The sequence below is a fragment of the Trematomus bernacchii genome, unplaced genomic scaffold, assembly GCF_902827165.1.
Source record: "Trematomus bernacchii unplaced genomic scaffold, fTreBer1.1, whole genome shotgun sequence".
NCBI lineage: Eukaryota > Metazoa > Chordata > Actinopteri > Perciformes > Nototheniidae > Trematomus > Trematomus bernacchii.
This window is the reverse complement of record NW_022987727.1, coordinates 13,726,359-13,749,011: the sequence shown is the minus strand read 5'-3', so window position 1 is coordinate 13,749,011 and position 22,653 is coordinate 13,726,359. Positions and strand designations below refer to the sequence as shown.

General features: G+C 40.1%; 2 protein-coding genes across 3 annotated transcripts in view; one reads left to right on the top strand and one right to left on the bottom strand.

Annotated features, from left to right (window-relative positions):
- The window catches only part of mtor (mechanistic target of rapamycin kinase), a 113,129-nt gene that overhangs the window by 64,756 nt on the left and 25,720 nt on the right, over window positions 1-22,653 (bottom strand). For both annotated transcript variants that reach the window (XM_034144842.1, XM_034144841.1), the window contains exons 21-28: window positions 21,708-21,875; window positions 16,581-16,693; window positions 15,499-15,661; window positions 14,959-15,051; window positions 12,962-13,108; window positions 12,330-12,472; window positions 9,882-10,044; window positions 7,769-7,914 (exon numbers count right to left, since the gene is read on the bottom strand). In XM_034144842.1, coding sequence (XP_034000733.1) covers window positions 7,769-7,914; window positions 9,882-10,044; window positions 12,330-12,472; window positions 12,962-13,108; window positions 14,959-15,051; window positions 15,499-15,661; window positions 16,581-16,693; window positions 21,708-21,875 — 1,136 coding nt within the window. The remainder of the gene's footprint in view (window positions 1-7,768; window positions 7,915-9,881; window positions 10,045-12,329; window positions 12,473-12,961; window positions 13,109-14,958; window positions 15,052-15,498; window positions 15,662-16,580; window positions 16,694-21,707; window positions 21,876-22,653) is intronic.
- Window positions 880-4,347, top strand: angptl7 (angiopoietin-like 7). The gene is made up of 5 exons (XM_034144843.1): window positions 880-1,372; window positions 2,625-2,728; window positions 2,815-3,009; window positions 3,249-3,444; window positions 3,571-4,347. The coding sequence occupies exons 1-5, from the start codon at window positions 1,012-1,014 to the stop codon at window positions 3,738-3,740; spliced, it is 1,026 nt and encodes a 341-aa protein (XP_034000734.1). The 5' UTR covers window positions 880-1,011; the 3' UTR covers window positions 3,741-4,347.

The following is a 22,653-nucleotide window of genomic DNA, read 5'->3' as shown; positions in this document are numbered from 1 at the left end:
GGCAACTTTTCAGTTAAACTTCCCTGCATAGAGTCAAGAGTAAAAACTGTTATTGATAAATCTTATTTTAATCTTTTCGGAAAGACTGTGTTTGCCCTCTCCTGAATACATTCTTTCTTCTTAATGGAGACTGTATTTTGGCCTAATTTCTTTCAGAAGCCTTTCCCGTTTTATCAACACCCTTTTGAAGTGTTATGTTGAAAGGCACTGCAGAAAACATTTATATTTCAAAGTCTGTCTAAAAGGGTAGCATCAACAGAACACTTAACCCACAATTAAAAGTGATTAGTGACTTCGCACACCTCTTGGCATGTGAAGACCAAATTTAGTGAAGAAATAGTTAACCCCAAGGATAGGAGTCAAATCTGTCATTAACAGGCTCATTTGAGTGTGAAGACAGGGAAGATAATTACATACAATGGCTGTTAAGCCTGAAACATTCTTTTAAATGTTGTAAACATTTGTCTTCGAAGCTAAATAACTTTAATACAGTGCAAGTATTTAAGAGTTTGCCGTTTCACACCTTACCAAATGGCTTGTAATTGCATTGAGTTCAGACAGTAACCTTTGTTTTGTGTCCTCAGCCTCTAATGTTGCCCTTCCAGGCAGAGGCAAAAAAAAACGTACTGCCAGGAAAGCTTCAACACCTGACAAAGAGAGCAGAAACGTGGGCAAAAACCTCTGTGGAATGAGTGAAAGTAAGATGAGTGGAGAAGTAGGCGGGGGGCCAGGGGGAGGAGGTATGGGAAATGTCCTCCACCCTGAAGGTTGGAAAGGGTCAGCATGGTGCGCAGAGTGGGGGAAAGGGGGAGGACCCACATACAAAATATTTAAGATGTTCAAGCAGAGGAGGGCTTCACTTAGGAAACAAGACAGAGCCTGGGTGAGGAGCTCCAACTTTACCGGTCAGCCAAAGCTTTGGTCCGTTTGATATTTTCAGCAAAGACCTTCTCCAGGGAATGACTACTTTTTAATCAAAGGACTAGAAAAACAAGTACTTTCCTATAAGAAATGGCAAAAGTTAATTTGAGCGTAATGGTTCTTGGGCTCACGCTGCTTCTGTTGGCGGAGACTTGGGCCCAGAATCCCAGGAAGAGAATGGCAGCTCCGAAGCCCGCCAAGAATCAGTGCTGCAACGATATGCGTTCACTGAAGGTCCAGGTGGCCAATCTGACCAGTATCCTGGACGAGATGAGTCGCAAGCAGGAGACCGACTTGATGAGCGTTGTTAGGCAAGTAATGGAGCTGGACAAGCAGAACCGGCACCAGGAAGCCCGGGTCACGGAGGCGGAGAGCAAGTACTCTGAGATCAACAACCGTGTAGAGATCATGCAGCTGCAAACCCTGCAGTCTGCCACTCAGACTTCATCAGGTGAGCATTGACACGTTGTAGCAGCTGGTAATAGAGTAGGAATTAATGACCAGAATTTTTAGTTCTTCTGTTTGATGTCATTACCTCTTAAAAAAAAGCAAGTTATTTTTGCTGAATTGTATTCACATGAAACAGTCCGGGGGAGATTTTAAATAAAATGATCACACATGGTCAAACTGACCCTTTGGTGATTCCAGTGCATATTTGAGCAACTGGCCTTTTCCTCTCTTTAGCCTGTTAAGCAGTTGCTGTCAGATTCACACTCCAGGTGTTCACCGGATGGGAAAGATTTTGGAATAATATTGAACTCAAAATGTACCTTTTTTCTACTCACATGTCTTCATTTTACAAAAAGGTTTCTTGCAATTGTGAAGAGTACTCGTTTTTTATTTGAAAAGATAAACTCAAGTAAATAACAAGCTGAGAAATGCATAAGCATCCATTTCACTGGAATGTGAGGACATCAATTATCTGAAGCATTTTTCAAATACGCTAAATATTTTACACACAAGAAACTATATATTTATTCCAGGCGTGAAAAACTATAATCAGCCATGTCTATTGCTTGGTTGGTCCCAGAACATTTTTTTTGAATTGGTTGTGAAGAAAATTACAGTGCTCGCACTAATCTGAGTTGCCTGACAGCAGTGAAAAGCATTATTTTGAAGCTGGAGCCTCATCTGCAGGGGTGTCAATAGAGAGCTCCATCAAAGACAAATGATCTCCGACATTCGGCTCGACTTTAACACACCACTAATCAGCATTGGCCGCTGCCAGGAGCTTAGCCAGGCATGACGTAGTTTATTATTTCAATACCTTAACTGTGTGGTCTAGCAGGGCCACATTTATGTCACTGGCACAGGGAACACAGAGGCCTTTTTTTAAACTTGAGTAAATTAGAGACAGGAGGGTAGAACAGGAAGGGATGCAAAGATTAGAAGAAGTGGAAGGTTTCCATCTCTCTTTCTTTCACACAGCCTTTTTAAAGTATTGGGCTCAATGCTCCATAGTGATCTCATAGCCCCATTAATGGCATCGCCATACTGCGACTGAAGTCTGAGGAAGAGAACTATGCAAAAATCTGAGCCTTCTGTTTTGATCTATTTTGCTTTTGGTGGGGGTAAAGGTCAATTTTTCATCTGCCCAATCACTCAGATATCCATAAAGCTGTTCAGATTTATGACATTCACTCTTTTTATGAACCTGCATATGGTTTTATCATAACTGAAAAGGGTTCTTTTTTTTCTTCCAGATGCCATATATGACTGCTCATCCCTGCTGAACAGCAAGAACTACAAGATCTCTGGCGAGTACAAACTTCCTAAAGATGAGTTTCTGGGTACACCGGAGTTAAGCGTAAGTTGAACTTAAGCATTTTCTTTTTGCACTTATTGGTGGAGTATAGTGGCCCATCTGCTTAACATTATGGTAAATATGTTCAGGTCTTCTGTGATATGGAAACCAATGGAGGTGGTTGGACTCTGATCCAGAGGCGCAAAGTAGGCCTGACATCATTTAGCCAGGACTGGAAGCAGTACAAAAATGGATTTGGATCTATCCGCGGAGACTTCTGGTTAGGCAATGACAACATCTTCCGTCTAACAAGGCAGCCCTCTGTGCTCAGGATTGAGATGGAGGTACGTGTTGGAAAGCACAGCACTTATTATAGCTTGGGTTGAGACACTTAAGAGCACGAATATGCTAATAGTGGATAAACCTTTAATAGCTAAAAGTAAGAAGGTAAAAACCCAGAACCAGTTTGTTCTAAGGGTAGGCAGCGTATATCAATAATAAAGAAAACTATCTCAGGCACACCTTGAAAGCCAATATTCTCAATTGTCGCTCTCTAAATCATTTGATATGTTTTTCAATGCAGGACTGGGAAGGACAGACGCGCTACGCCGAATATGGCTTTTTCAGGGTGAGTAATGAGCTGAACAGCTACAAGCTCTTCCTTGCCAACTACAGTGGGAACGCTGGAGACTCCCTGCGCTACCACAACAACACCAACTTCAGCACCATGAACAAGGACAATGACAAATGTGTGGACCATTGTGCTTCCATGCGCAAAGGTACGTTTTTTGCAAAAAACCCACGGAAAACGTTCCTTTTACTGGTGTGATTTATAGTAGATGTAACAGATACTTATTCCTTCCCATTAGCATTAAGTTTGATTATTTTCCCTTGTCTCCTTCCAGGTGGTTACTGGTACAACTGCTGCACTGACTCAAACTTGAACGGCGTATTTTACCGCTACGGTCAGCACACAAAGAAGTCAGATGGGATCAATTGGTACGGTTGGCACGGGTCCAACTACTCCCTCAAGAAAGTGGAGATGAAGATCCGGCCAGTGGATTTTCAACCATAAGTGCTTCAGCTGTGTCCTGGACCAAGATCATACGCATGAATGCTGAGAGATATCACTAATACATGTTCAACCAAACTGTGGCTTACCCCCTCGACTGCGAGAGAAACGAAAATGTCGTTTGTGATGGTCTGATTGAGTTTCAGTCAAATGAATGTGTAATGTTTTTTGCGGTGTTTGATTGTAAATTGTAGTTAATTGTGTATTTATCAGTAAAATATTTTATTTTTTAAAAAGCTTTGATAGATGCTCTTTTACCACTGTCCTGTATGGGTGACTGGATTTTGATTCCTTGTCTCATTTGTCTTGAAAGCACTAGGTTGTTTGTTTCAGTTAACATAAGCAATTTATGGGTAGTATAAATAATCTTTCCAGAGTGGTCTGGTTCGAGGTAAATCATCATGGACTGGTAGGAACTCATTAAAAAGTTCTATGTGTGTTGATGGAATGGGATCAACCACCAAAGGTATTTCCTATGAATTACGCTGCATTTTATTGTAAAACCCTAACCATTGATGACAGAAATTTATCATTTGTAAAATGTGTACAGCTCTGTAATTATGTTGTTTTAATGTAATAGAAAATAAACATATTTTTTAAAAGAAACAAAGCATATACCCTGGTTATTCAACATGATTCTTTTCACTCCACTGGCTAAATAGCATAGCTGAAATGTGTCCAACTGAATGGAGGTCTAAAAGCAAACCAAGGTGTCCATTCCTGTCCAAATTTAGCAACATATGTGCTCTGAGCCACCGACCTCTGACTCTTGGGGTTATTTACTGACATCCTGGCCAAAGGTCCCAGGGCACCTAAGCCAAACCTAAGACTGAAGACCACACAGACTCTATTCTGCTGTTGAGTTAAATGCCTTTAGGTTTACTACTTACAAAACAAAAACACTACTATGCTACGCTATTAACCAACCAACAATTCCATAGAGCATTCAAATACCTACAGACAGGGAGCACTGCCTATACATGCTCAGTGATGGGCTTAGTGCGATTCTCTTCCTTTTACAAGTTGACACATTGAGTCAGGGTAAACATCTAACTTGTAGTGGACATATATCCCTTAACCTTTAGAAGAAATGCCCTCAGTGGAATCAAGTAAACCCAAAGGCAACCTTTGAATGGTGTCCAGGTCTTTCTATTCTAAGGGTTAAACTATTCAAACTTTTGCCCTCAACAACAAAAGGAGACCTTGAACAGTGATGGATGGTGTAAGAACAGCTATAGGCTGGTTTCTGTTGACGAAGACTGATTTCTAATCACCGATGTGCATCACTTAGGAAACCCAACGGCTGCAAATGGAAGTTGAAGTTATCTGTGGAGAGTTTAGCTTAAGATAGAAATCTTAAAGATGTATTGTGTTTAGGTGAATATGACTTCCAGGCTCTTTCAGCAGGTACTATAAACAAAGAATTGTAGAAAATATGGTGTTGAATTTATTGTTCTAAAAGTTAACAAAATACATTAATGGGGATTTATTAGTCCTCAGCAAACACATTTAATTTATTGTGTGTGTCTATAAATAAGTCCTTACTTTCACATATTGTTCACTTGGAATCCAGATTGTATATAAAAGGAGAATCCTACGCATCTACTGAACAGGTGTTTAATAAAAAGTAATGCAATCCACTAAAACAGCTACAGGTTGATGCAACCCTTTGGTAGTTAATATGATCCACATTTATTTTAACTGTCAGTGTTATGGATTCAATTTAAGGGTCATTCTGGAGGCTACATTTTGAGATGTTGTTGACCTGAATTTCATTATATGATTTCCCTGATAAAACATTTATCTATATATATTATATTATTCTATATATGAAGTGTATATGTTGTTCTCGGTTTAACCCACACATCTAATGCAGTTATTACCAAAGTAGAATATCCTCCAGTGGCTAATGGATTGCATTACATTGTACATGTGTTCCTACTATAGTCCCCACCCCCTTTTACTCCTACATTGGATCCATAAGAGCAGTTAAGAAGTAAAATACAATAATGCACAAAAGCCTCTCTGTATGGTTAGCATAAGATGGAGTTTTGCAGTTTACAGCGCTCTATACATCTGAACATACTACATTTTATTAAAAAAATTCAATTTCCATAGTGCCTGGTAACATTATGGCTACCCATTTATTATTAACACATTGTCCAGATGCCACTAATGCCCAGCTTAAGTTCCTACAGTGGCGATGGAACCACCAAATTCATATTAACTTAGTAAATGGGGGAGCACTTTACTTTAACAGACCTTAATAATATCTATCACACAGCTTCACACCATCATTCCATTCTAACAGAGACTGTCAAATTCAATAAAAACAGAAACAAAATGACTAATCCAAGTCAATATTAAAACACTGGACGATGTACTAATAACACCATGGACCAAATGCTCAATTAACAATATTCCTCTGTTGTTGGGGAAAATGTGACCAATGTCCTGGCTCTTTCCAAAGCCATGGGGCCAGCTAATATAGTCAGACCTCAAACTAATTATTAGATGTATTTTTTTTTAAATCCCTCACACATTATTCACACCGGTTACGACTTGTAAAAAGTGTGAGTTATGTCACCTATTCAGAATGAATACCTTGAATTGTATTTATCCATATAAGAGAATTAAAAAAAAAACATCCTCAAAATATTTGCAAACTCATCTACAAATGCCCTGACTCATCAAAAGTGCTCTGCCTCCACGTCATCAAAAAGTGTGCATCAGATATGAACCTTTTTCTTTTTTTAAATACAGAAACTACTCGGTAGAGCCAGGTTAACTTAGTGCTTATGCACACCAGCCTCTGGATATTTTATGGGAAATCCTGGAGAGGTGAGAACCAGATGGGGATATTGAAAACACCAGAGTGCCGGCCCCCATCGTTCATCATCATCAAGGCTCCTGAGAAATTGAAAACAGACCCCTGAGAAACACAAGTCCAGACACTCACAGATGAAAAGGAGGCAGGCGTCCAATTAGATGCCTGGAAAACAGATTTTTCCATGCCATGCCAAAGGCATAGAAATAAAGAAGGATGAGAAAGGAGTATGGAAAAGATGACAGAAGATATCAAAGGCTTATGTGAGGATATGTGTAATATCATTTTCTGAGTGTGTATTTATTCGAATATAAATTGACTTTGAAAGAATAGTTTCATGTTTGTCTTGAAGCAATAACTTCTAATGCAGTAACTGTTTATTACAGAGCCGCCTGTCAAACCTCGTTTTTGTGATGAGGATGAATCCACACCAGCAGGAAGGGACCGCACACTGACACTCAATTATGTTAAAATCTGAAAGTCACAAGCAAGTCCTGACTTTGAAGAAGATATATACAGCTTTGTATAAAGCTACATAATAATTTGACCATAACTTGTGAAAAACGTACAGGGACCAAAGGAGAACATACACAAATAAGCAAAGAGAGGCGGACACTGCAGTACCTTTCCATTCTATAAACTGTGAACATGTAAGCAGTGGGTGTATTTTCAAAGTGTAGTGTTGTCTCAAATCGCACATGGCTGCTGTGTGCTCAACGGAAGTGAAAAAATCACTATGTTAGCTAGCTAGCTAGCAATGCTGTCATTCGCTGTAGCAAATCTCTATAGACAGCTCAATTAAACCAGTCAAATTAACGTTGGCTTTTTTTCGACAGAAGAAAAGTGATACATGTATTAAATATAAGAAACTTATTTTGTATAATGCTGTGTTCATCGTATTAACCGCAACCGTGGCTGGTTGCGCAAATTCCGGTGCATAGCCAAGATGGAGAGGGAGAAGTGTTCTGCATAATACACTCAACTTTTGGAACATTTAGGGCAACATCCACATAGTGCATTTCACCGTGCTTTACATTGGGACGCACTTAAGCACTTAAAATAGCACATGTGCGGACAGAAGAACATTCATTGAAACACAGCATTTATCTCAACTCAAACTTAAACCCCCAGCTTGCAAAGGCCATTTTCTTGTTTCTCTCCTCTGAAAAACAGAGTTTGGGTCAAAGGTATGAAGACCACCTACCTGATAAGAGCCTCCAGGATGAGAGGAGAAGCACCTTTCTGAAACTCCAGCTCTTTGTAGTGCAGAGCCTTGGCGTAGGCACGGCACTTGGCAGCTCTCTCCCCCAGCAGCACAATTCCATTATCATCTCTGAGGGGCAGAGGGCCCTGGAAAAGGAAACAAATTGTACAAAATTACCAAGTTGTTGAGTAAGATCGAAATGGAAGTTGAATGGACAGTTGCTCTCTATTGGCAATCAGCAAGGTTTGCATCACACATTGAACTTATTATTCAGCAAAAGTCTGTGTTTAATGCTTTAAATATGGTGGTTAATCTAGCCATTTGACGTGCCAAAGGGTGTGTGGTAGCCTGGTTCGCTTCTTTCCAATGGCTCCAAATAGGTCGCATTACACGTGTTTCCACTGCAGCCTCACAGCAGGGGGTGTCCCTGGTATATTATGACCCCCACATGACGGTCTGTGGCCTCAACGTAACAGTGTCGTCACTAATTAGCTCAACATGCGGCCTAGGGACAAAATGCCATCTTGAAAGGCTTCTCTATTACCTGTTTTAGTTGGTTTGCAACACCTTTGCATGTCATTTAGGAAGGGATCAGTGTTTCTGAGAAGATATTAATATCCCGGACAAATGGAAGAAATTCCGGTTAGATATTACCGGTTTGTATTAGTATTTATTTTTTTAGGAACCGACAGAGCACATTTATTAACATGAGCACTTGAGTCCATACTTTTAATGTGCCACTTTAAGTCATTAAGGCTTATTTTCATCTACAGTCCGTGGCAGGTTATTTTTAAGCTTAAAAACAATTGATAGGAAGGCTATAGAAATAATGACATCATCAAGTCAGGTATTGATTATTATTATTATAAAGTAGGCTATTTCAATTAAAATAAGCCTACTCAAATAAACCTACAGATTCTTAGCAACAATAAAACAGAATCAAATATATTTGCAAACAAACCAACATGTAGGCCTGTTTTGCTCATAACATTTTAATTGCACTTTTGGGAAATATCTTTACCTGGAAATTATGAGTGGAAAAATGTTTATTTGTCAGACTTCAACAGGTTTTCCCAATCAAAAGAAACACTGCTCCAGATAGAGATGTTGGTGAAAGAGCATTGCAAAATTAATGATGTGATGATATGTCACCTTGATGTCATCTTATACTTTCCTTTTTTTTATCAAATTGAAAGCAACCTATTTCTAATGAACTGTTTAAGAGTGTAATGTAGTGCAGATTGGGCATATCTCAAACTTACAACACACAATCACCTTTAACAATTTCAAAAAGACTGATGACCATTTTGGGCCAACACCAAAGATGCTTATGTCACAGCATGATGCAGGTATGCCTAGTGAATTAAAGCATTAATGTCTCCTCAAAGTATGAGGGCATATGAGGATATCTCATGTTTTCAAGCGCCTCTATTTAGGCGTAGCCATTACTTGCGGTCATAAACTCTATTTACCATCTGATTCACCATTTGAATTTTCCGGCAGATGCTTAAAATTCATAACACCGAATGCCTTCACGCACGACTTAGTGTGAAAATACGTTGATGACAAAGAAAAACCTTAAACTGAACTTGGCCAAGTCAACCATCATCGTTGTTTCCACAATGACAATGTCAAAACAGATGAGGTCTGAATGCTGCTGCTCTGCCAGCTGGAGACAATGTAAGTACAGCCCATTTTCGAAAGGTATTCCAACATCATGTAGTGAATGTAATGTCATGCACATCCAGTTGGCGTGGACCTTTTGTTCCACAAAGGGGCTTGACAGTTTGTGTATAAAAAGCTCAGAAATAGACTTGTTAAAGTTGAATCATTGGTGGTAATGAAAAACACCTCACACCTGTGGATTTATTATGGGCGGTTTGAGATTCAATTATATAAGACAGACTTTTTTGTATTTGTCAACCCTTCAAAATAAAACCCCTAATATAATAAACTTTGAATTAAAGAAAATGTCAAAAAAAAAGCTTGAATAAAAATATAGTAATATTACAAATATTTATATAAAAATAAGAAGTTAAAAGGTGCACATTGTACTACAATATATAACCCAGAATGATGTGGTTTAATGTAGCTGCTGCGGTTCAATGCTCACCTTGTCGCTGTGCTCCATGAACTCTGCCAGGTTGAGCAGAGTCTGTGTGACCTCTGCAATGTCCTGGGAGGTGAGAGCCAACTCGATGCTGCGGATCAGCTCGTCCTGCTGATCCTCGCTCAGCTCAGACCAACAAGACAGGAAGGCAGCGTTGAACAGGTCCCTGTGCGGCACAGGAACAGCGTTTACATGTTAAACAAAGATACCCAATGTGTGAAACAGCATTACATTTTTGCAAAGACAGGCTTTAAACTGATATAAGAGAGCAGTTGGATTATTTTATAGCTTGTAAACTGTAAAATCCAAATACTATAGTTTTGATCATGAAGCATTTGTAGTACTTTTCAGTAGAATCTGCTTTAAATGTATAGTTACCCAGTCATATCTGGATCCACAACAACATCTGATATATTACTGTTATGACTCCCGATTAAACTGTGCAATACTTAGGCTGATAAGCTGTGCAATTATTCAACTGTGCATTAGGCCCCGGCCCCACGGGGACGCATACGGTAAAACGCATACGCAAACGCAAACGCAAACGCAAAAAAGGCTTCCGTCCACACGCAATAGACACCGGAAAGTGTCTGTTCACACCTTTATATATACAGTCTATGGTTCACACGAGACAGCTCCGTTTAGCTCCAACCGCTGGAAAAGCTGCAGTACATATGCCGAGCCTGTACGTGGCGCTGTAACTTCCTCCACAAAAGCAGCGAAGAAGCATGGTTGTCATGGTTGCCCTTCTGTTTATTCTCCGCGGTGGGGGCCGAGGGAACCGGGCAGAGTTTTTCGCCGGTCAACGTGTGTAAAAGTTGAAATCTTCCGGACAAAATTATAAAAGTGCCGGTCAAAGGTCTTTTGTTATTTATTGAGCTTTAAAACAAATGAATAACGACTCTATATAATGATATATGATAATAAAATACACGGAGCCTCTCTTTTTCCTCCCTCTCTTCTGACAGCGTCAGTGTCTGTCTCATGCAGCAGCTGATCCAGTAATGAGTGACCCGACAGTAAAAATAAACATATTTATAACTAGTTTAGGTAGTTTGAGAGGTAATTGAAATAGCTAAGGGTGATGATCTGACTTGAAGTGTGTGTTTTGCTCCGTTCACCGCTGCATCACAGCGGGAGGAGCTGCAGGTGAGCAGAGCTGCGTGTCTCCGTCCTGTCAGATTAGACTTCACTCGCGTTTATGTCCATATCGAGAGAAAGATAAATAATCTGAATTCAGTGTGCAGTTTACTTTGACGCGGGGTGAGCAGCAGAGGTGGGGAGAGGCGGGGCTATTGCGTCATCATTATCAGAAAATGATCGTATAGGGGCGATCACACGGAGCCGTATGACCCCCCAGAGCGCTCCGTTTCCAGATCTATCCACCTTGGGACCCGTTATCGTTTGCGGGGTCCGTTTCTATCGTTTTGTTACATCCTCGTGTAAATTAAAGGGCTATACGCAAGAGAAACTATGCGGATACAACCCGTTTCGTCCCCGTGGGGCCGGGGCCTTAGATTAAATTCAAAGATTCAAAGGATTCAAAGGTTTTATTGTCATGACATATACAAAACTACGGTGTAATTATGTAATGCATGAAAAACTTAGATCGTAGGTTCCTCAATAGTAGCATAGCAATACATTTATTTTTTAAAAACACTTACGTTTATTACAGTTTTACATTGGACATTTATAGCAATAATCAGATTTTCATAATTAAAGGTAGGGTAGGTAAGTTTGAGAAACCGGCTCGAGATACACTTTTTGTTATATTCCATGGAATGCTCTTAACATCCAGATAGCAATGAATATCTGAAGTGCTTTGACAAAAAATCCATAAAAAAACGTCATCTGTGGAAGCCGTAATACTGTAAAAAGCACGACCAATCATTTTAGCCGGCCCGGCTAAAATAACTGGATGGCCTACCTGCCTGTCAGCCTTCCATCTGTGCACAAACTTATCTCGTGCCCTCATTGGTCATGTGCGCGTTCGTGTGTGTTGGAGGAGGGGCTCTGTAAGGAAGTGGCAGATTTTTTCCGGTGGTGTATTTTCAAATTCTAGCGCACTGGAGCCGGTTTCTCAAACTTACCTACCCCACCTTTAATATATTAACTTACTTTTCTTATGTCAATATAAATATTTACATTTTTGAATCTTCTTATTGCAGATTGAATATATATATTTATTTTTTTCAATGGACCAGCTGTCACAAAACCTTATTTCTCCACCAGATTTAGCTCAAAGGTGGTTGTCCACCAACTGTAACAACGGAAGCGCAAATCAGAAAGAGAGAAATTAAAATGTGGTCTTTTGCATTGGTTAATATGGCGATTATGTTAATGTTTTTAGCTGTTATAGTAGACCACGGATGTAAACCAATAAGGGACTGCAACAAGAGGAAAACCTAAAAGAAAGAACGGCTAAAAGGGAAGACCAAAGAAGTGGTGTACCTGGCGAGGGGGATGTAGGTTTGAGCCAGTGACCAGCAGGACCTCAGGGCGGGGGAGGACGACTCCTTCAGCAGGACCACACTCAAGCGTCTCAGCCACTCCAGCCAATCGTCTTTGGACACTTTTCTTGCAGCACCCCAGGCCTATGAAGAAACAGAAACCATCCGTCTCAGTCACTGGGAACTACGTGGGAGCAGTATAGTTTCTGCAGGTAATGCCTGTAGGACAAATTGGATAAATCTTGTGGTATCTTGGCAGTTAAAGAACTGAGTCATTCAACTGTTACTGAGTACCGGTGATGTAACAGCGCAGGTCATAGCATATGAATCACATCATTTTCATATTCACCCGTCGACTCAGTGACCCCCTGTGCTCTGAAAGGAAGCATCTGCTTTCATTGTGTGTTCCAATTATTTGTTCAAGTTTTTCCTTTAATCAATCACCAGTTTGTTGTTCCATATGTCATCACAAATTCACAAATAAACTATGGGCTTGTATACAGTGCTGGTAAATGTATACAACAGCAATCGGTAAACAATACAGCTAATGCCACACTGGTCTTGCATTTTGTGCCTTTTACTGCAAAGGAATATGAGTTTCAAAGGTATGAAAAGTCAATCATCTCCTCTGACCTTCTGAAGTGCAGTAGTGCTGACGTGAAGCTTCTTCATAGGCCCCGCCTCCACCGGCCCGCTGACCAGAGCTTCGCCTTGGTTACCACGAAGGTGGCGATGTTGGAAGATTAGAGGGTCCTCTTCCTCCTCGGCCAGAGTATAGCCCTATAACACACATTTGAATACTTTATTTGGTTCCACAAATTATATTACATAAGACAGAGAATCAAATATATCGGGGCTAAGCAGCACAGAACACTTAGGGGAACACATAGCATCTCCTTCTCCACACGGCTAAGCAGCAGCCTTAAGGAAACACATAGCATCTCCTTCTCCACACGGCTAAGCTGCCAATAATAGCTGAAACAGAGCAATATTTGGCAATTTGTTTGGCTTTTCTCTTTGACATTCCAGCAATTCTCAGACCAATCATGGTGCATTTATATACATGGCCAAGACTTCCGAATATGAGTATGCTATATCTACACTTGTACCCAAAGCTGGTTATCACATCAAGCAGTGGTTGGTATTTGATATACTTGTCCTGGAAAGCCTGGTCCATGTACAGGTCAAAGGCACAGCCTATTACTAATATTAGCACCTCCCTGTGGTTGGTGTCAACAAAAACAACATCAGGCGTATTTGGGATGTTAGCAAAGACATCATTGGTAAAACCACAAACCATTCTGGTAACACTCTAGTGTGCTTGTACATTGCTGCGCTAGATGGTAAGATGTTTTGTACCGCATCAGACACAATGTCCACAATACGGTCATGACGGGCTATGTACAGGCGTTTGTATACATTACATCCATTTGTTATGTGTGCAATGGATTCTACACACACACACACACACACACACACACACACACACACACACACACACACACACACACACACACACACACACACACACACACACACACACACACACACACACACACACACACACACACACACACACACACACACACACACACACACACACACACACACACACACACACACACACACACACACACACACACACACACACACACACACACCACACACACACACACACACACACACACACACACACACACACACACACACACACACACACACACACACACACACACACACACACACACACACACACACACACACACACACACACACACACACCCTTCCTGAGGGGAAACTGTTGATAAACAAATCATAGTTATGATGCACTGTACAAAAAAAGCAGTTTGTTCCTGATTGGGTAATGTATGCTGGCATGTGTAGGTGCTCTGTGTCATGAAGTGTTTATAATGGGCTCTGCCTAGGCAGGAGGTAGACAAGATCAATGGGACTTATTTGACAATTTATAATTAAAAAGGAACTAAGAAAAGTCGCCTTCAGATATCATGATGTATTCTTATAATAAATCCTATTGTGCTCATAAATTCAGAAAGGATGCCAGTTCATCCTAATTTGCAGGTTAACACCACGCCAATTGAAATAAAAGGGCATGAGACTATCAAATAAGGCTGTGTGCACACAAACAAATTACAAAGAAAAGTTGAGAGGATATTGTCATTAAGGACCTAGGGTGGAGGAAAAGGACTCAAAATGTAAAAAAAAAAACACTTAAATAGTAGTTGAGTGAAGTAGAGGTACTTGTGCAGAAAATGTACTCCTACTAGCCAACATATTTAGAAGCATTAATGGTGGATATAAAATAACAAAAAATACATAGGATACAGAATTCAAGTTAGTGTATTGTTTTACTGTACAAAACATAAAAAACAATAATTTTGCACAATTCTGTCAAACCTAAAATGTGAGTTAGTGTGTTCTTGAGTGTGTGTAGATTCTATTAATATCTAAAAACAAATCCCAACCAAGAAAACATTGCTTGCTTGTTCTACCTAAAAAAAGATGCCTAATGAACAGAAGCTGATGAATTAAGGAGACATGTTGGAAATGTGTGTTGGCATCAATTGCTTTAATATGTTTCATAGAAAACCTGGGTAGATTGTGTGACTCACCTTAACAATGCGACATATGAGTATGTCGTATCGCTGGTGGTTGATCCTGTGCTTCAGCATCACTTTGTTTACCATGGGGATGAAGATCTGGTACTGAAAATAAGGGGGAAAAGAAGCAGAGTAAATAAAAGGGTGTTGATGTGCTTGATGTGGTTTGGTCTGGCTACCTCTTTCCCAACACCAGAAGCCTAATAACTACCCTGCACTTGTCTCTAACCACCGTGAGTCTCAGATCAAAAGCAGCACGTTAGTTTCCAGATGAGGCTGCACGTGTGTTAGTGGTTCTGAGGTTAGGCCTGAAAACGATAGCAGTGTTTTACGGATAAAGGGAGGGGTGAACGTGACCTCATCCACTCTCGTAAACACCAACCCCCCGCTGCAAAATGGCCAATGACATCAGCAGTCTGGCAGGAAGTTATAAACACTAGGGGGGTGAATGGGGTTACTGAAGTGCTGTTCATCTGAAGCTAGCAGTAGGGAAGCTGGACGTTTTTGAATAATAGCTACATAGTTACAAGCCCCGGGGACAGCTTTAGCTACCTTTTTTCCCAACTGGAATACTAGTGAGGACAGGGTGTCCATCGCGGTGGCGCGCAGATCAGGCGTGCTGTCAAGAGCTCGGACAATTGGGTGGATGATGCGTGAAGCGTAGTCGGTGAAGTCCAGGGACTCAGTCAGCCGGTCCAGTGTCTCCAAGGCAACCCTGAGAGGAAACACAGATCAACACGAAATGCTCAGCTTCAGTCAAACAGTAGGAGGACAGAAAGGACATAAAAGTGCACTTAAAAAGCTGTGAAAATACTACAATTTGAACCCTGTTATTTTTCCAGTATCATAGCTAATATAATTACTTTTTTCATGATTGTGGTACAAGTGTTAATACAATCAAATCCGATTTAAAATGAAAGGTCATTTTTGAGGAAGTCCAAAATAGTAGCTTAAATGGGCCCAACAAATCCAATGAAATGTCCTTAATTAAGAACGTTTTGGGATGAGGTGTTTGATGGCCTTAATGAAGTGTTCCACCTCAATTCAATCCAAAGGCGGCCCCTTCTAGGAGTACTTCTGGTAGGCATTGATGGAAAAGCTAAGAAATATATCATTAAAATAGTGTTAACAGCAGCAATTAAATATATAACAATTAAATGGTTAAAACTTGACTCCACAAGATTCAATTTATGAACTGAAAGGTCTGGGAAATCTATTAGACGGATCAAAAATATATCCTCTTAGACTTCAGCCAGATATATTTATTAGAAGATGGACACCTGCTATGAATATACTAATACAGTAAAGCGAGCCAATTTTCCCCACAGCTTTCAAATGTAGTCCATAAAATCCTCTGTATTACATATACTTCAATACTGTAGAAATGCCTTCATGCAATTTGGGGTTAGATGTCTTGCAAAAGGACACATGTTGACGCAAGGGGGGATCAAACAAAGATGCTCTGATTGGTAGATCAGCCCATTACCCCCCTGAGCAGTAGCTGCAGTGTTATTTTCTTTCTATGAATAAAGTATGATAAAGCTGGAAAAATGGACCAAACAATGGCCAACAGTGTTACGACTCCGACTACTTGAGCACAGTAGTAACTTGAGTTAGCCATGTGGAGTACTGACTTGCGGGCCTGCAGGGGCACATCGTTGGCGTCAAACAGCTTGACGATGGGAGGCAGCAGCAAGTGCAGGTAGTCGTCCAGGTTGGCACCAAACAGCTGGATGGCGTTGAGCATCTGCAAAGGAGAGCACATGCTGCTCAGTCCCACATACCGCAACACTTAAGCAGTTCTTTTTAATGAGCTTGTTATGGCTAAATGGCCTTTTTTCCAGGGAAAAAACACTGGATGGTGTGCTGGCACTAATGCTAGCCTTCCAGGAAGATTCTGCTCTGCTATGGGCGAGTGTATGAGTGAATATTTTATTTTATTTATGGATGTCACTTTGCAGCACACAGACATCAAATATAATACAGAGCATATTACAAGTTAAAAACCCTACACAAAAAGCACTACAATTGGGACTTGTCGTATATTAAGTATGCTATGTATCTTTGATGTCCCTGGTTTGATTCCCAAAGCACATTTGAGCTCTTTGGCAAAACAGAAGGTAATCACATAAAACAAATAGAATAGAGCAGGAACTACTTCAGGCAAATTCCAGAGTTAAACAGTAAGACCACAGTGTGTGAATTTGAGCTGTGCCAAACCAAAGTTGACAATTGTGAGAGAAACTCATGGTGTGGTCATGTACCCAAAACGGCAACCTTATGACTGCGTGAATGGAGCTATGACCCTCATCTTCACCATAATGCAGGTGGATGAGAAGGGTCTACTCGCATATATTTTTTCTATTTACAATATAGCATTTAACTCAACAGGCATTCTTCACAGAACATGTTTCAAAAAAACTTAAAGAGGATATATTATGCCAATGTTTCTATGCAGGTTCATATTTGTATTGTGTGCCTATACTGTGACATGTTTAAATGCTTTAATGTTCAAAAAGCTCTTTATTTTCTCATACTACCTGTGCTGCAGCACCTCTTTTCACCCTCTGTCTGAAACCAGAGCCCAGTCTGCTCTGATTGGTTAGCTGACTCTGTTGTGATTGGTCAACCACGTACAATGTTTTTGAGCGCTAGCCAATAGAAGCGTGATTGTTACATAGTGATGTCACTATGTAACATAAGTAAACCACAGACTCCAATGGAGGCGTTTCAGGCTTTTTAGCCTTTACAATTTACATGCACAAAAACACAACACACTACAGGAAAGGGAAACCTAAAAAAGAATAACAGGGCCCTTTTAAATTGCTTTTAATACACATTGTACTCACTCATTTTTAGAATTACACTCTTTGTGAATCTGCTTGTTGTCCTTGCTAGTTATAATTAGGCATAATGCATCCACATCATCATTATAATTTAACATAGCAGCATAGCTAAAATGGGAAACAAATGGGAGCTAAGGACATTATGAAGTTTCCAGTGCAACGTTAATGAGATTTTAAATGATTTCATTGTTGGACAGCACAGACACGTCAATCAACTGGTATTCATATATGGCCTTCTTTCAATTTCTAATGGGTCTACACTTAAAATATGTATTCATGTCTGAATACATATAATTATAAAATGGAACATTAAGAGCTAACTGGAAGTAGGAATGCATTAGCTGCATTAGCTAACATTAGCTGTGTGATTGTTCCTAAATCTTTAGATATTTGGCAACCGGTGATGTCATGTTGTGTGGACAGATGGTGGTCTTAAAGGATGACGTAAGTTGCCCCCAACACGCAACATTACCACTTCCGTTCTTTTCCCACACCTCCACCCGCACGTTTAAATTGAGCACGGCGAGACAGCAGGGAGCCGAGAGGTGTGCGCGCGCGTGCGTGTGCGCGTGCGTGCGTGTGTGTGTGTGTTGTGGGGTGGCTGGACAGAGCAGCCCCTGATGGAGGTTTGTTTTTCTTTTCTTCTCCTTTGGACTACAGGGTAACCCGATTCCCAGCTCCCCCCCCCCATTTGGTGACCTCCATCCTGTGTTAAAGATTAGGCTCCAGACCCAGGACCTGAGTTATGGGCTATCCAGACTGTGGGCTGCCGGGTTATCTAACACTGAAGACTGAGACAAAACAGCACAAGAGCAGAGAGCACAGGATGGCCGCGCTTCTTACGAATCTCTCCTTGTGGTCTGTGCCCGAAAACCATGATTTAGAGTTTGAGGGGAAACCCAGACAGCTTCTGGCAGCAGCTGCAGAAACAGGAGAGTGTGTCAGCTACAGGTCCATGCCGTCTTTGAACTGAGGTATTACAAGTGAAAGGCTTAGACCTGTATGGTTTTTGATGGATATCGATGGAAACCGCGAACAGAAAGCAGCACCCCAATAAGTCAACTGTGGCCTGAGCTCCTGTGCCTTTTGAAGGAGTGTGGAGTGATGAGAGGGCTTTAAAAAACACACACACACACTTCTCTTGGCAGAGGAAGATAATTTATGTTATCTACTCAAATAACAATTCACTTTTTTATTTTTTTAGCTCACCACCAGATTTATGACCTTTTTTTCCAATAATCAAGACAGAGTTAAAAGGTGCAGAATCTATTCCTTCCTCTCAAAAAACGTTATATGATTTTCTTAATCTTTTAGACCCTGCGTTGTTAACATCCATGTTTGCTGACTAGCAGCCTTCTCCTTCCTTTCCTTTACTGGTGCATCACTACGTTTCACAAACGGATTAGTAACACAGCGTTACATGGTCATTAGAAATGTGAATCATGTAGTTTGCATGCTTGTGCTCGTACTGAGTAAGCCAAAGCTAATCTTCGTAGTGGCCAAACAGTGGTACTAGAACTTCTGTGTCAGTCACGTTTTTTTAAAGAAATTCAACTAGCCAGCACAAACCCTTAAATATCCCTTATTTAAATGAATAGGTTCTAAAAGTAGTAAAATGCCATTAAAGCGTAAGAGTAATGTATCCTCTCATTTCATTTGAATGAGTTGAGACCGGCCAGATGTTCAGGGTGTTTTGGTCAGGCCCCCAGGAAGTGAACCGGGTGTTTAATCTATTTTTCTTAGTCGCTCAAAGGTGGTACTACAACTTTAGTGTCAGTCACATTAAGTCATCAGGACTCCACTAAGAAATGTCCATAGGAATGAAAGTGGCCCCGCCTCCAACACTTGCATCCATGGGCAAAAGGTGGTTGTACATTTCTATGTCAGTGAAATGATGTCATTGGGCCAAAACGTTTAACCAGTGATGCACATTGGCAAAGATTGGAGACATGTGTAGCCAAATCAACTACCTAGTCGGAACACTTGAATAGGCCTTATTTAAATCATTAGGTCAGAACATTTGTAAAATGTGCAAAAAGCCAAATCCAGAGTAATTTTCCCTCGTTCATTTGACTGAGACAAGAGCAGACGTGATGCTATCGTGATGGCATTGATCTGAGGCCCATGCTCTACGGGGGAAATCAGCGGACGAACCCTGGAAGATCTGGGTATTTTTGTAGTCAAGAGTACGGCTATCTTGTCTTTATGCACCACTGCTGTATGCAGTTATCTTTATACATGCATGGTATGAAGACACTCATAAAAAAAAAAGTGCTGCAAGTAGTCAAAAACTACACATGGTACCTTTATATCAAGTCTGTGATCAAACTTTAGCTTTTATCCTGATAGAACGACAGGATGGTTGCTGAGATTATCCAATGCAATTTGAGCCGATTGCTATGAAAGATTATTCCAAAATATTTTATATTCATCTGACTGATTCATCAGTTTATTCTGTTCTTCCATAATACTTCTCAAACCTCATTCTTAGGACTCAAAAACTGCTGCCATTTAATGTACAGGCGGGATATTTCGGCAAACCATGCACTTATTTACTAGAAGTTGTGTTGAATTTATCATTTTTGATCAGCACTTTGTGGTCATCAAGGAAAGCACTATCCGGCAGTGTCTCAGTCAATAGGGGCTTGTACTGGGAGCTGTAGGGTCGCCGGTTCAAGTCCCCGAACAGACTTAAAGTATGGAGTGTGGACTGCTACTTGGAGAGGTCCCAGTTCACCTCCTGGACCCTGCCGTGGTGCCCTTGAGCAAGGCACCGGACAACCCCCCGACTCCCATTGCTCCCCGGGTGCTGTACAATAGCTGCCCACTGCTCCTAGTACTAGACTCCTGGTACTAGGATGGGTTAAATGCAGAGAACAAATGTCACTGTGTGTGCTGTGTGCTCTGCATGTGTGACCATTAAAGAGGGTTTCTTCTTCTCTAGAATAGAAATACGCTCCACTAAAAAGAGAACTTGTTGAATCCACACCAAAGCACTTAGCGTGACAATATGCTGGATTTTTTATAATACTTAAGCTATTATAGGTCAATTGGAAAGCGACAGTTTGAAATAAGCCAAACAGTTAAATTGTCAAAGGCACGATAGGAAATTGAAAGTGACTGTACAAAATGGAAAATGGTGCATTGCTCGAGGACTTGGAGCTTAATGCAATATGCAGGGAGTGCATCATTAAAAACTACACACACCGAGGTCTCTGATGTGATACTGCCTATGCATTGGGCCACAGCAGGCACTTTGGTCTGTTGTATGGACTTTTTAAATGACTCAATTTCTTTTTTATTTCAGCTATTGCTCTGTAATCTGCGGCACAAGCATTCATAGAAGCAATAACCCCATTTCCAAGCAATTTTTTTCAAGCCTCTTTTTTTTCAAGCCTCTGTTGAGCTTTCTAGGAGCACTTACTGTTCCATTCTGTGACCACAAGTTAATTCCAGACGTTTGGGGTTACTTTTTGAAACCATTCAATTTGTTAAATGTTTCAATTACATTTTTTTTGTATTTATGTTTCTTCTGTTTTCAAGAATTACTGTACGTTTCCTGCAACAAAATCAGATTTCAACCCTAACCCTCAACTCTATCAATTCATTCATGTGTCACAATTAAAAAATATCTTATATCTGTTTTAAATCCTATCATAAACTAAACAAAAATATGTATCACAGCAACAAAAAAAACTAAAATATCTTATGATTAGTTGTAATTAGTATTGTTCAGTTAACACCACCTGAATCAATAGCTTTACTTGAGCAATTTATTTAAAATGTTGGTTCTTGAGCTACACTTTGATCACAATATGTGCTCCTTAATCAATGTAAAAATAGTGAAATACTATTACTTAAGACATGTGTAGGCCTTTAATTGCACATTAGGGTTGATGCCCACATTGCACTGACCTTGATGGTGACACTGCGCCCGGTGCTGTTGTCGTGCATGAAGACACGCAGCATGTGAGGGATGAGCTGAGGCAGGTACAGCTTGAATTCTCCACCCAGCGCCACCACAATCTGCTCGATCAGCAGGATGATGGTGTTCTGCATGGGGTTGTTTGGTGTCCAGTACTCCTGCAGGACAGAACACAAGATGTTGACATGAATTAAAATACTATTATATGGAGTTTTAATTTAAAAAAAGTATAAACTAAGAAAGACATTACACAACAAAAAGATGTCTGTTGTAGTGAGTTATATTTAAGTTTTTAAAAAGGTCAAAATTCTGTATATAAAGTAAAGAATAAAAGAAAATAATCTATTGGATTTTTGTAACAGCTGCTACATTTTAGAATAGAACAAACATGAAAACATTTTCATGTTACATATGTAGGGTATTTTAATTTTAAAAAAGGTTCATAAAGCAGAAAATTGCTTAAAATTAAAAAATTAAAAAATTAAAATCCTTAGTTAAATCAGGATTGCAAGATTGAATAATTAAAGTACAATATTGCCCTTAGTTCAAAGCACCAGGGCTGAATGACTCGGGGAAAAAATAACCATTGGGATTATTTTGACTGATATTGCAACTGTGATATAATTCTTGATAATAGGATTTAACTTTTTAGATTTTTCATTGACATTTTAAAAATCACACTATGGTCATATTTTTCAGAGGATCTCAACAAAACAAATGTGTTTTTTCATTTGTAAAATACAATTTGTACGCCGGAATATTTTGATACAACTTCATTCCAAATGTTTTTTTATTTTCTGCTTCCAGCTATTTAATTATTACACTAGTCCACATAGCTGTTTAAATATAATTTCAATTAATTGTGCAGTTCTACAAAGCACTGCCTAATCCACTTTCTCTCTTATAGTGTGTGTGGCTCTGAAGACCTTGGTCAAA